At 38.9% G+C, this 11,167-nt stretch overlaps 2 protein-coding genes across 2 annotated transcripts; one reads left to right on the plus strand and one right to left on the minus strand.

Annotated features, from left to right (window-relative positions):
- The first annotated feature begins 852 nt into the window (after positions 1 to 852).
- LOC117634600 (auxin response factor 7-like) lies at positions 853 to 7,907 on the plus strand. The gene is made up of 14 exons (XM_034368765.1): positions 853 to 1,755; positions 2,392 to 2,504; positions 2,601 to 2,696; positions 2,827 to 2,883; positions 2,975 to 3,130; positions 3,244 to 3,328; positions 3,595 to 3,685; positions 3,773 to 3,937; positions 4,038 to 4,233; positions 4,487 to 4,625; positions 4,809 to 6,793; positions 6,995 to 7,185; positions 7,279 to 7,455; positions 7,565 to 7,907. The coding sequence occupies exons 1-14, from the start codon at positions 1,713 to 1,715 to the stop codon at positions 7,575 to 7,577; spliced, it is 3,507 nt and encodes a 1,168-aa protein (XP_034224656.1). The 5' UTR covers positions 853 to 1,712; the 3' UTR covers positions 7,578 to 7,907.
- A 90-nt stretch (positions 7,908 to 7,997) lies between these two features.
- On the minus strand, positions 7,998 to 10,218 carry LOC117634601 (20 kDa chaperonin, chloroplastic). The gene is made up of 6 exons (XM_034368766.1): positions 10,072 to 10,218; positions 9,766 to 9,938; positions 9,104 to 9,283; positions 8,822 to 8,977; positions 8,454 to 8,531; positions 7,998 to 8,337 (listed from the first exon to the last, which is right to left on the minus strand). Exons 2-6 carry the CDS (start codon positions 9,934 to 9,936, stop codon positions 8,164 to 8,166), a joined length of 759 nt encoding a protein of 252 aa, XP_034224657.1. The 5' UTR covers positions 9,937 to 9,938; positions 10,072 to 10,218; the 3' UTR covers positions 7,998 to 8,163.
- Positions 10,219 to 11,167: the final 949 nt, after the last annotated feature.

Consider the following 11,167-nt stretch of genomic DNA (forward strand, 5'->3'; position numbering starts at 1 on the left):
AAGTCATAAGACTTCCTTCATGTATAGTATATATCACGTAATATGATGAACAAATTTAATAAATAAAAGGGTTAATTTTGATTTAGTAACTTGAATTCTTACCTTTAAAGCACATTTGTCCCTACACTCTCAATTTAAACGATTACATACTTTAAGCTTTTCAATTTTTTGCAATTCGATTCCAACGTTAACTTCAACATCAAAATTTCCGTTAATTACTTGTATGGTAGGTATGGGTCTCACCTATTCACTTATTTCGATGTTAGTTGAAGAGTATTTCCGCTTAATTGGTGTCTTTCCACCCATAAGTAACACATTAAGTGTATTAATACCAAACTATTTTTTAACAAAAGACTCTTCAACTAACATTGAAAGAAGTAAATAGGTGGGACTCAGGCTTGCCACACAAGCAATTAACAGAAATTTTGACAATGAAGTTAATGTTGGAATCATATTGTAAAAAATTGAAAAGCTTGGGGTAAGTAATCATTAAAATTGAGGGTGTATGGGCAAACTTGCCTTTAAAGTAAAAATTTAGAGTACTAAACTGAAATTAACTCTAAATAAAACAACTGAGCCTAAGCATTATTGAGATAAAGAAACAAGAGAGTGAAATGCGAATTTACAGGAATCTGAGGTGAATTTGGTTGGAATTTTGATATTTTGAGGTGGGCACTGCTGAGGGACTGGGAAGGAATATTATTAATCAATGTCTGCGGAGAGCATAACACACGCTAATGAATATGATACATACATCAATAATTAATGATGGTGTTTAATTAACTTAATCTCTGTTTTTTATTGTTAATTATTTTGTCATTTTTTTAACTAAGTGTGAGAAACTGTTTGAGAGAGAATGAGAGTGAATGCTTTGCTTTGCTTTGCTTAAGTCTGTTTCATGTCGGGCTGTTGATTCATAAAGTAGAAAAAGCTGTCTGAGCTTTGTTTGCTTGCTTTGGCCTCTCTGGTTTCCCGGCGACAAGTTAGTTTCTTTCACTTCGATCCCGTCAACAATTCTCTGTTCACAAAAACCCAACTTCACAAGAACGCTAAACCCAATAACTCAAACGAAAAGAAAATACAAGTCCCCGTTGTTGTGATCATTTTGTTTTTTCTTTTTGTTTTGGGATTTGTTTCATATAACCCAGTTTCTAGTTTTCTTATTTTCTTTGGCGGTTGGGTGGTTGGGAAGGAGAAGCTTCCAATTTGCAAAGTGGGGTTGTTTTTTGGTGAACTTTGGAGACTTGGGTTCACTGTGGAAATGGAATATGTGGAATTTCTGCTTTGCTGATTCGAACGTTAGAGCTGCAAAGTTCTGTTCTTTCTGGGTGTCTTTCTGTTTTTTGGTTGGTAACATCGTTGGGAACTGAGAGTGGTTGCTGGGATTTGAGCTGAGAGGAAGCAGCTGGATTTGAAGGGCAATGATGGGTTTCTTCAATTTAGGTGAAGTTAGAACAAGTTGTGTTTTTGGAGGCAAAGTTAGTGCCTTGTTGCATTTTGGAGATTGTGGGAGGGCCTAATTACCTGGGTTCAATGTGAATTGGAGAAGCTTTTACTGACCATTCAAGTTGGTTCTTCAAGCACTTTGCTCTAGAACAAGTGGTACTGCAATTAAAGGGTAATGGGCTGCAGCTAGAGCCCTCTGGTCATATCTTAGAGTGAACAGAGTTGGAATTTGAATTTCTGTTAGACATATCATTCAAATCTCAAGCATGAAGGCTCCTTCAAATGGATTTTTGGCGACTTCAGGGGAAGGTGAAAGTTCTACTATTCTTTTGTGCCATTACAGCTTCTCTCTTCCCCTCTTTACCCCTTAGTCTATTTACTTTTTAAGATTTAGCTCAGCTTGATGCTTTAAAAATGCTCTCTTCGATTTTGATTTCCGTGGCAAGTGGAAGTACTTTCATGGTCAGGGGTTTGTTTCTCTTTGTAGTTTATTTTCTTGGTTAAACGTCTTCTTGTTCTCTTAAAGTTTAAACAATTTTTCTTGCCATGTAACATTTGGATTTCAGATTTTGATTCTTTGTTTGCATATCGTGCATTTTCGACCGATATAACTTCATTTTGGGAATTAATCACTTCCGGAAGGAACATGCAGACATTTCTATGGATTTGATACATATATCATTCACAGATTTTTTTTAAAATCTTTTTAAAACAATTTGAAATCACTTGTGAAATAAACCTTTTTTTTTTTTTTTTTTTTTTTAACACAACAGATCTTGTGTTCTTGAAATCTCATACAGGTATTTGTTAATTTTAGATATTTGTATGCTGTAGTCTCACAGGAAACCAACCAATTTTAAGAAGTTGAGCACTTCACATTTATTATCCTGTCATTACTTCTGACTTGTCTTCAACGCTGATGAAGTTTTGTTTGGTCTGAAACAGGAGAACAGAAGAGAATTAATTCAGAGTTATGGCATGCTTGTGCTGGGCCATTGGTTTCTTTGCCTCCAGTTGGAAGTCTTGTGGTGTACTTCCCTCAAGGCCACAGTGAGCAAGTGCGTCTCTCTCTCTAGATGCCAAAAAAGCAAATTTTGTTTTCTTCTTTAGATTCTGGGTTCTGATGGAATTTCTTTGACTATAAAATCTCGCAGGTTGCAGCATCAATGCAAAAGGAGACTGATTTCATACCCAACTACCCCAACCTTCCGTCAAAACTTATATGCATGCTTCATAATGTCACATTGCATGTATGGCAGTTCCATGCAGCTACTTCAACATGATGAAATTTTTGTTATGAAGATAAAGTTGTGAGTTTTTGTAAAACATTGATTGTAAATGGATTGTTTATCTGATTCTTGATTTGTATTTCTTATTCAGGCTGATACGGAAACAGATGAGGTCTACGCACAGATGACTCTCCAACCAGTAAACAAAGTAGGTCAGCCATTCTTTTTGAGAATTAAGCAATACTTTACAACTCTACTTTGTACATATAATCATATGCACTTGAATTTCTGTTCCGCAGTATGAGAAGGAAGCAATACTGGCATCTGACATCGGCCTCAAGCAAAGTAGGCAACCTTCTGAGTTTTTCTGCAAAACTCTTACAGCTAGTGACACGAGCACTCATGGTGGATTTTCTGTACCTCGTCGAGCAGCTGAGAAGATCTTCCCACCTCTAGTATGTACAACTTGGAAAGTATCTATTCTAGTTTGAAAATAACGAAGAATTCTGTGTAGTACATTCAATGTATACCTTTCCTTGTGGTAACTAAAAGAAATTATATTGGATAGGATTTTTCAATGCAACCACCTGCCCAGGAGCTTATGGCAAAAGATTTGCATGACAGTGCATGGACGTTTAGACATATCTATCGAGGTAGTTCCCTCTTTAAAACATTCTCCTTCAGTTCTCAATTTTTTTTCAATGATATGTGATCAATTGTTAACCATATGTTGCTTGAATGTATCATTTTAGAGAAGCTGTTTCTGCTGGCCCTGTTAACTTTTCCTTGTGTTTACTACCATTTCCTGCCCCTTGAATTTCTGTAGGATAGACTTGTTTCTGTTATGTGCTTTTCTTATTAGATACTGAGATGTAAATATCTTAAATTTCACCCTAACTATGTACCACATTCATTTCAGGCCAACCAAAAAGGCACCTGCTGACTACTGGTTGGAGTGTTTTTGTTAGCACAAAAAGACTCTTCGCTGGAGATTCTGTTCTTTTTATAAGGTATGAAATATATGGTGAATTGGATGATTATTTCAGCTAGATATAGCACCTTTGGTTATTGAGTTACAACAATCTGGTTGTATGCAGGGATGAAAAATCTCAGCTTCTCTTGGGTATAAGGCGTGCTAATAGACAGCAGCCAGCTCTCTCTTCATCAGTCATGTCCAGTGATAGCATGCATATCGGAATTCTTGCTGCTGCAGCTCATGCTGCTGCAAATAACAGTCCATTTACCATATTTTTCAACCCAAGGTAATGCTATAGGATGTTTAGATTGTCATTATTGGTATGTAATAGACACCATCTGTCATTATTATTCGATAGGTTCTGACAATTTATTTGATCTTAATAGGGCAAGCCCTTCTGAGTTTGTGGTACCTCTAGCCAAGTACAACAAAGCGATGTATACCCAAGTTTCACTTGGCATGCGATTCAGAATGATGTTTGAGACTGAAGAGTCAGGAGTACGCCGATACATGGGCACAATCACTGGCATTAGCGACATGGATACTGTTCGATGGAAAAATTCGCAGTGGCGCAATCTTCAGGTATTGTTTAGCCATTGATATGGTATTTTAGGAATTAGTCTAGGTTACATAATGTTTTGTTTATTTATAGTGTACATCATTAGAGTTACTAGTGAATTTTAAGTAGCATAATGGGCATTTATTTTAGTATTGCATGTCCTTGATTCATTCTTCTAGAGCTTACTACGTAGTACACATCCTAGTCAAAATTCTCTAGGCATTCTTGACCTGTAGTTAAGCTTATTAGCTAATGAAAATTTTGTATTTTTTATAGGTTGGATGGGATGAATCAACAGCTGGTGAACGGCCTAGCCGAGTTTCAATTTGGGAAATTGAGCCTGTTGTAACTCCTTTCTACATATGCCCTCCTCCATTTTTCAGACCTAAGTTTCCCAAACAACTGGGGATGCCAGGTAAACCATATTTGCAAGTCGGCTAGATTCTTAAAGTCTTCAAAGTCTAGTAACTTGGAAGGATGTTAAAGTTTAGCTTGAAAAAGTTCCAATGGAATCACATGATGAACATTTTGTTGTATGCCCACGTGAATCCTTTCGTGTCAGAAAATCTTTTTCTCATCCCTTGGAGTTCTTTTGCAGATGATGAATCCGACATAGAGAATGCTTTCAAGAGAGCCATGCCTTGGCTTGGAGATGACTTTGGCATGAAGAGTGCTCCAAACTCGATTTTCCCTGGTTTAAGTTTGGTGCAGTGGATGAACATGCAACAAAATAATCAGTTTTCAGCTGCTCAGTCTGGATATTTCCCATCCATGGTCCCTCCAACCGGCCTGCAAAATAACCTTAGTACTGATGATCCATCCAAGTTATTGAGTTTTCAAGCTCCAGTTCTGTCTGCGCCAGGTGTCCAGTTAAATAAATCAGCTCCACAAAACCAAGTAAGTCAAGTGCAACAGCCAACTGTGACATGGCCCCAACAGCAGCAGCAGCAGCTCCAGCAATTATTGCATAGTCCTATGAACCAACAGCAGCAAAGTCATCCCCAACAGCAGCAGCTGCAGCAATTATTGCACTCTCCTATGAACCAACAGCAGCAAAATCACGCCCAACAGCAGCAGCTGCAACAATTATTGCAGACTCCTACAAGCCAACAGCTCCAGAATTACTCCCATCAGCAGCAGCAGCAGCAGCGGGAGCAGCAACAACAGCAAGAGTCTCAACAGCTGCAGCAGCAGCAGCAGCTACATCAACAGCAGCCACAACATCAACCACAACAACAACAACAACGGCAACAGCAGCAACAACAACAATTACAACCAACTGTTGTAAATAATGGTGTTGTTGCTCCTAATCAGATCCCAGGCCAAAATTCACACCAACCAGTTATGTTCTCCCAGCTTCAACAGCAGCAATTGCAAACAGGGAATACCCAATCCCAGCAAACTGTCCACTCTTCCAGTAAGAATTCATTTCAGTTCACAACAGGATCACAAGACTCACAGCTCCAGCAGCAGCAACTGGAACCACAACCAAGCCTCTTACAAAGGCAGCAGCAGTCAGCACAGTTGCAACAGTCCTCACTGCAATTGTTGCACTCGAGCATGTCGCAGAAAGTACAGCAGCAACCACAAGTGCAGCAATCGTCACAACAGGGCATCTCAGAGCAACAACTCCAATTACAGTTGCTACAGAAATTACAGCAACAGCAGCAGCAGCAGCAACAGTTACTCTCCCCATCAAGCCCACTTTTGCAACCCCAACTGTTACAGCAGCAGTTAGCCCATCAACAAAACCAGCAGTTACAACAGTTGCCTGTGTCTCAGCATCATCAACAACAGCTAAGCGGAAACAGCTTCTCAGCAGACAAACTTCTCAACAACAACTTCTCAGCTCCATCACTGATGCAGTCACAACATATATCTTCAGTCCAACTCCAGAGCCAGCACAAGCCACTTACAGCAATCAGAAGCCATTCTGGTCTTACAGAAGGAGACGGTCCATCATGTTCAACTTCCCCTTCTACTAATAACTGCCAGATGTCCCCATCAAACTTCTTGAACAGGAATCAGCAAGGAACAGCCATGTTGTTGGGGGATTCAGTGGCAGAACCTGCTAGTAATTTGGTTCAGGAGCTTCAAAGCAAGTCTGATATTCGAATTAAACATGAGTTTCCCAGCTCAAAGGGACCAGACCAGATAAAATATAAAGGTACAATTACTGATCAGTTGGAAGCTTCATCATCTGGAACATCGTATTGTCTGGATGCTAGCACAATCCAGCAGAACTACGCACTCCCCGCATTTTGTTTGGATAGTGATGTTCAATCACATCCTCGGAACAGTCTTCCTTTCTCAGCTAATATTGAGGGATTGGCGCCTGACACTTTGTTGTCAAGGGGATATGACTCTCAAAAAGACCTCCAGAACTTACTGTCTAATTATGGTGGAACACCAAGGGATATTGAGACAGAGTTATCTACTGCTGCAATCAGCTCTCAGTCATTTGGGGCAGCAAACTTACCTTTCAAGCCTGGGTGCTCAAGTGATGTTGCCATAAATGAAGCTGGAGTTTTAAGCAATGGATTGTGGGCAAACCAGGCTCAACGCATGAGAACATATACAAAGGTTTGTCACTCGTACTGATTTATCTTTGCTTTACTGCTTTTGAAGTGAGGTACATATTTTGTCATGGAATTTGTGAACCAACTTGTCTGCAACTAGTTCTGTTTTCACCATAATAACTCTGTGGTTAAGGTCAAGATGTCGTAATGTTCTATTATCTTCATGAAAATACCTTTGCCTAATACCAATTCAAACATTTTAAAGGTTCAAAAGCGTGGATCTGTGGGAAGATGCATTGATGTCACCCGTTATAAAGGGTACGATGAGCTCAGGCACGATCTAGCTCGCATGTTTGGGATTGAAGGGCAACTAGAAGATCCACATAGGACTGACTGGAAACTAGTTTATGTGGATCATGAAAATGACATACTTCTTGTTGGTGATGATCCATGGGAGTAAGTCAAAGCACCTTGTAAAACTAAATTAGTCTTCTATTTTTCCCTTCTGATTGTTTTTTCCTCATGCTTTCATTCTTAAATTGCTTTCAGGGAGTTTGTAGGCTGTGTCCAGAGTATAAAGATACTGTCATCCGTTGAAGTACAGCAGATGAGCTTGGATGGAGACCTGGGCAATGTTCCCGTCCCCAATCAAGCCTGTAGTGGAAGTGACAGTGGAAATGCATGGAGAGCGCCGTACGATGACAACTCTGCAGCCTCATTTAATCGGTAAAGTTCCAACAATCAAATGATCAAGTCTTTGATAGATGAATTCCCATCTGGTTGGGATCTCTAAGCTGTAATTGATGTGAACAAAATCCTTCTTGTGAGATCACAGCAATCAAAAATGAAGTCTCAGTTCATGGAGGGATGTAATTGTTCCTCAACGGTGACGGGTTCCACCAGTTTGGCGAATTGAGCTCAATCACATATTTTTGGTGCAATGCGGCGGGGTTGAATTATGTACAATATGACCTTTTCGTCTTTTGAGACCAATTTGACATTCTATTTCTGACTCATTTGTAAAGGCTTCGGTAGAGACCAATCAAGGGACGGAATATGCGACTATAGTTATGACTTATGGCACCAAGTTTTGTGCCATTTCTAACCATTGCAGCTATTGATTACTACTGTATAAATGGCACTTGATTTACATAAGGATTCATTTGATTGTATGAGCACCAATATCCCTGTGATTTTCCACCACCAATCCACACAAGGATTCATTTCTCTTAAATTGCTTCTTCATCCGAGGATACTTGAAAATAGACTTGGTAACGAAATTGTTTCAACTGCAATCATTATATTCCAAGTGTTATTACATTGAAAAGTACAGCAAAGACATTTGAAGCCCCTGAAACTAGGTAATCAGAAATGTCTTGAAGAAACTCTGCCGGATATTTCAAAAATACAGATTGAGCTCATCTAATTGGACAACTAAGAAAGTATGGCAATGACATCCGAAGCTCTTAAAGCTATGTACTCGGAACCATCTTTGCCTTTGAAGTCATTTCCTGCATACTTGGAGTACAAAACTGTGCTCCCCTCAGAAATGGATAATGGTTTCTTGTTTCCTTCCTCATCAAGAGTACCAGGTCCAACGGCAATCACCTGTTACATCGTAAGCAGAACATAAGCTACACTACCTCACAAGTCCAAAACCTTTTACACAACAGCCGCAATGCCTTGGGCTAAGATGGAAAAATTCATAACTTACTACCCCTTACCGTGCCAATCGAAGGTTTCTCCTTGCTTGCCTCTGTCAGCAACAAGCCTCCAGGAGTCATTTCCTCAACCTCAGCAACCTGCATTGGTTGAACATAGGGACAAGATCATGAACTTTGGTTCAAACATGTGGAAGAAAAGGTGACAATTTGACAATTGGTGGCAAAATGCTGGATATGTATAAGAGTATGTACTATAGTGCCGACCACTTTCACTATAGAGAGAGGAAGAGAATCAATTGTGAATAAAAGCCAAAACAGGTATTAACTGTATGTCTTCCTGAATATTAATTAAATTTATGCTTTACTTCTACAACTGATTATTGAAACAATTATACACAAGAGTTAAAAAGTTTGAATGGGCAACAAACCTTGATTAAGACTCTATCATTCAGAGGCTTGAGATCCTTCACATCTTCGGTTTCAAGAATACCAACTATGTCATCATCCTTTAGTATAAGATGCTTAGAACCATTGAACTCTACCTCTGTCCCAGCATACTTGGAGTAGACAACTTCGGCACCAGTCTATAAAATGGAAAGCATTCGGTAAACAGGAAACTAAGGCTATAACGAAATGGAAAATATTCAATAAACTCAAACAATGGTTCATCATAGCTAATGAGGATAACAACATGTACAATCATCAAGCACCTGAACACTGATGCCCACTTTGGTCTTCCCAATTGTTTTACCCTCTCCAACAGCAACCACCTCACCTCCTTGAGGCTTTGTCTGAGCACTGGTTGGGAGTAAGATTCCACCACCAGTTTTCTCTTCCACGGTTTTGATCTTCACAAGCACTCTGTCACCTAAAGGCTTAATCGAAGTGTACTGCAGAATTGGATCAGAACAAATGAACATCAGATAAACCACATATAACACTGACACAATGAATTCAATAACGGGGCTAATTTTATAACAAATCCAAACAAACAAACAGACTTCCATAATTTTTGTATTTATAAAAAAATCGTTCTTTTGGAGAGATGGGCAAACATAACTCGAAACTTAAACAGGTAAACCTACCACAAATAGTAAAAACCCTAAATATAACAAATTGCCGAGCTAAGAATAACCCAACGATCATCAATAGTTTCAAACATGTATAAGTAGAGAATACAAAGCCCTTCACTACAAATGGCATAATAAAAATTCAAATCATGTACGGATACTCGTTTTTCAAATCATTATCATCACAAAATTAGACACACAATTAGGAAAATTACCCACAAAAAAAGAAATAAAGAAATGAACCATAGTCAGATTGGGAACAACAAGCAATAGAAAAACAAAGAAGAAGCAAACATAACAACCTTGGGAGCGACCGTTGTGGCAGCCTTGACGACGAGACCACGGAAGGACCTGTGGCTTACAAGTGAGACTCCTACTGGAGACCCAAACTTGAGGTTTGAAGGTCTGAGGCCTTCAAATGACGCCAAGTTCCTCGCCGAGATTGACGACGCTGTCAGCTGAGATGTGGCCATTTCTGCGTATCACCCACATGAAACAATTCAGCATAGAAATGAAGGAAAAAGTATATCAATTGAAAAAATTAAAATTGCCCAAATGAATAAAACGCAGCTATACAAGTTTGAAACGACGAAGGGAAAGCTAATAACCTCTTGAATTTGAAGCAGAAGGGAGAGAAAGAGAGAATAGGAAGAAGATGAGGAGGAAAACTCAGTGGCTTAGTTAGAGTGAAGAAGATAAAACCCTAAACTTTGCACTTGCAGGCTTGGGTTTTATCAGATGATAAAACGACTCTTGTAGAACTCCTTATTTTTTTGGCTTTCACCGCACCTTTTAATTTGGGTGGGTTATGGGTACCCGCCCGATCACACAACCTAGAGGATTCTGGAAACATGGGCCTGATCGAGTGGGTCAAAAATTCGAAATGGGTCCAGCTTCTGCTTTGGGCCATCTGCTCAATTCATAAGTGTTGCGAATCTGCTTTGGCCCAAACAAGCAAGTTATTTTTTTTCTTCTCAATTTTTTTATTTTTATAATAATCTTTCACACACAACACAAGGGAACTCAACAGTCAACAGAGGAATGTGAAAATGGCGCACGTGTATATATAAATTTCCAGATGGGCGGTTAACTAAGGTTAACTAGCCACTCAGATGATCATTAGCTCATTCTAGCTGGCTATGGTTATAATTTCTTCATAAGTTAACTGGTAATTTGGTCACATTGTAAATACAGAAAATGTGTAAGTGGGGTAATAGCCAAATCAGCGTTAAGTTTTTAGGTTATCTTTCAGTGACTACTATCCATACAAAAAAATCAGCTAAATCAGAACTTAGTTATTTAAATATCCGCATTTTCGTCTCATTTTCACTTAACATATTGTTTTTTTTTTTAAGAATAACTTCAAATACAAACGATTCTGACCATCGGAATATAGAAAAGAACATAAACTTCCTTAATATAGGAAAGTTCTCTGGACATGGGAAGTTAACTTACGAACCATCAAAGAAGCAACAGGGCGAAATCTGATTGTATGTGGGACGTATGGATGACGCAATCTTGGTTAGGTCCTCATACTGCATTGCGTGATTATGTTGACGTGGGATACTTTGTTCATTAATCCTCCGCGACAATCTCATTTATTTATTTGCTTGCTAGTGTCTACGCGTTGTTCAACATGATCCATTTTGGTCAGACGTCACTTTTTAATTTTGATTTTGATTTTGAATATTTTGATTATATAAT

This window comes from Prunus dulcis, chromosome 7 (assembly GCF_902201215.1).
Source record: "Prunus dulcis chromosome 7, ALMONDv2, whole genome shotgun sequence".
Classification (NCBI taxonomy): domain Eukaryota; kingdom Viridiplantae; phylum Streptophyta; class Magnoliopsida; order Rosales; family Rosaceae; genus Prunus; species Prunus dulcis.

Bases quoted from the DNA above. Each gene is read 5' to 3' on its own strand.
- LOC117634600 (XM_034368765.1), top strand. From the start codon at position 1,713: ATGAAGGCTCCTTCAAATGGATTTTTGGCGACTTCAGGGGAAG. The intron at 2,697-2,826 runs GTATGGCAGTTC...TTTCTTATTCAG, and splicing joins TTCATAATGTCACATTGCAT to GCTGATACGGAAACAGATGA. The intron at 3,131-3,243 runs GTATGTACAACT...TATATTGGATAG, and splicing joins AGAAGATCTTCCCACCTCTA to GATTTTTCAATGCAACCACC.
- LOC117634601 (XM_034368766.1), bottom strand. From the start codon at position 9,936: ATGGCCACATCTCAGCTGACAGCGTCGTCAATCTCGGCGAGGAACTTG. The intron at 9,284-9,765 runs GTTGTTATGTTT...CCAATTCTGCAG, and splicing joins CCACAACGGTCGCTCCCAAG to TACACTTCGATTAAGCCTTT. The intron at 8,978-9,103 runs GTGCTTGATGAT...TCCATTTTATAG, and splicing joins AAGTGGGCATCAGTGTTCAG to ACTGGTGCCGAAGTTGTCTA.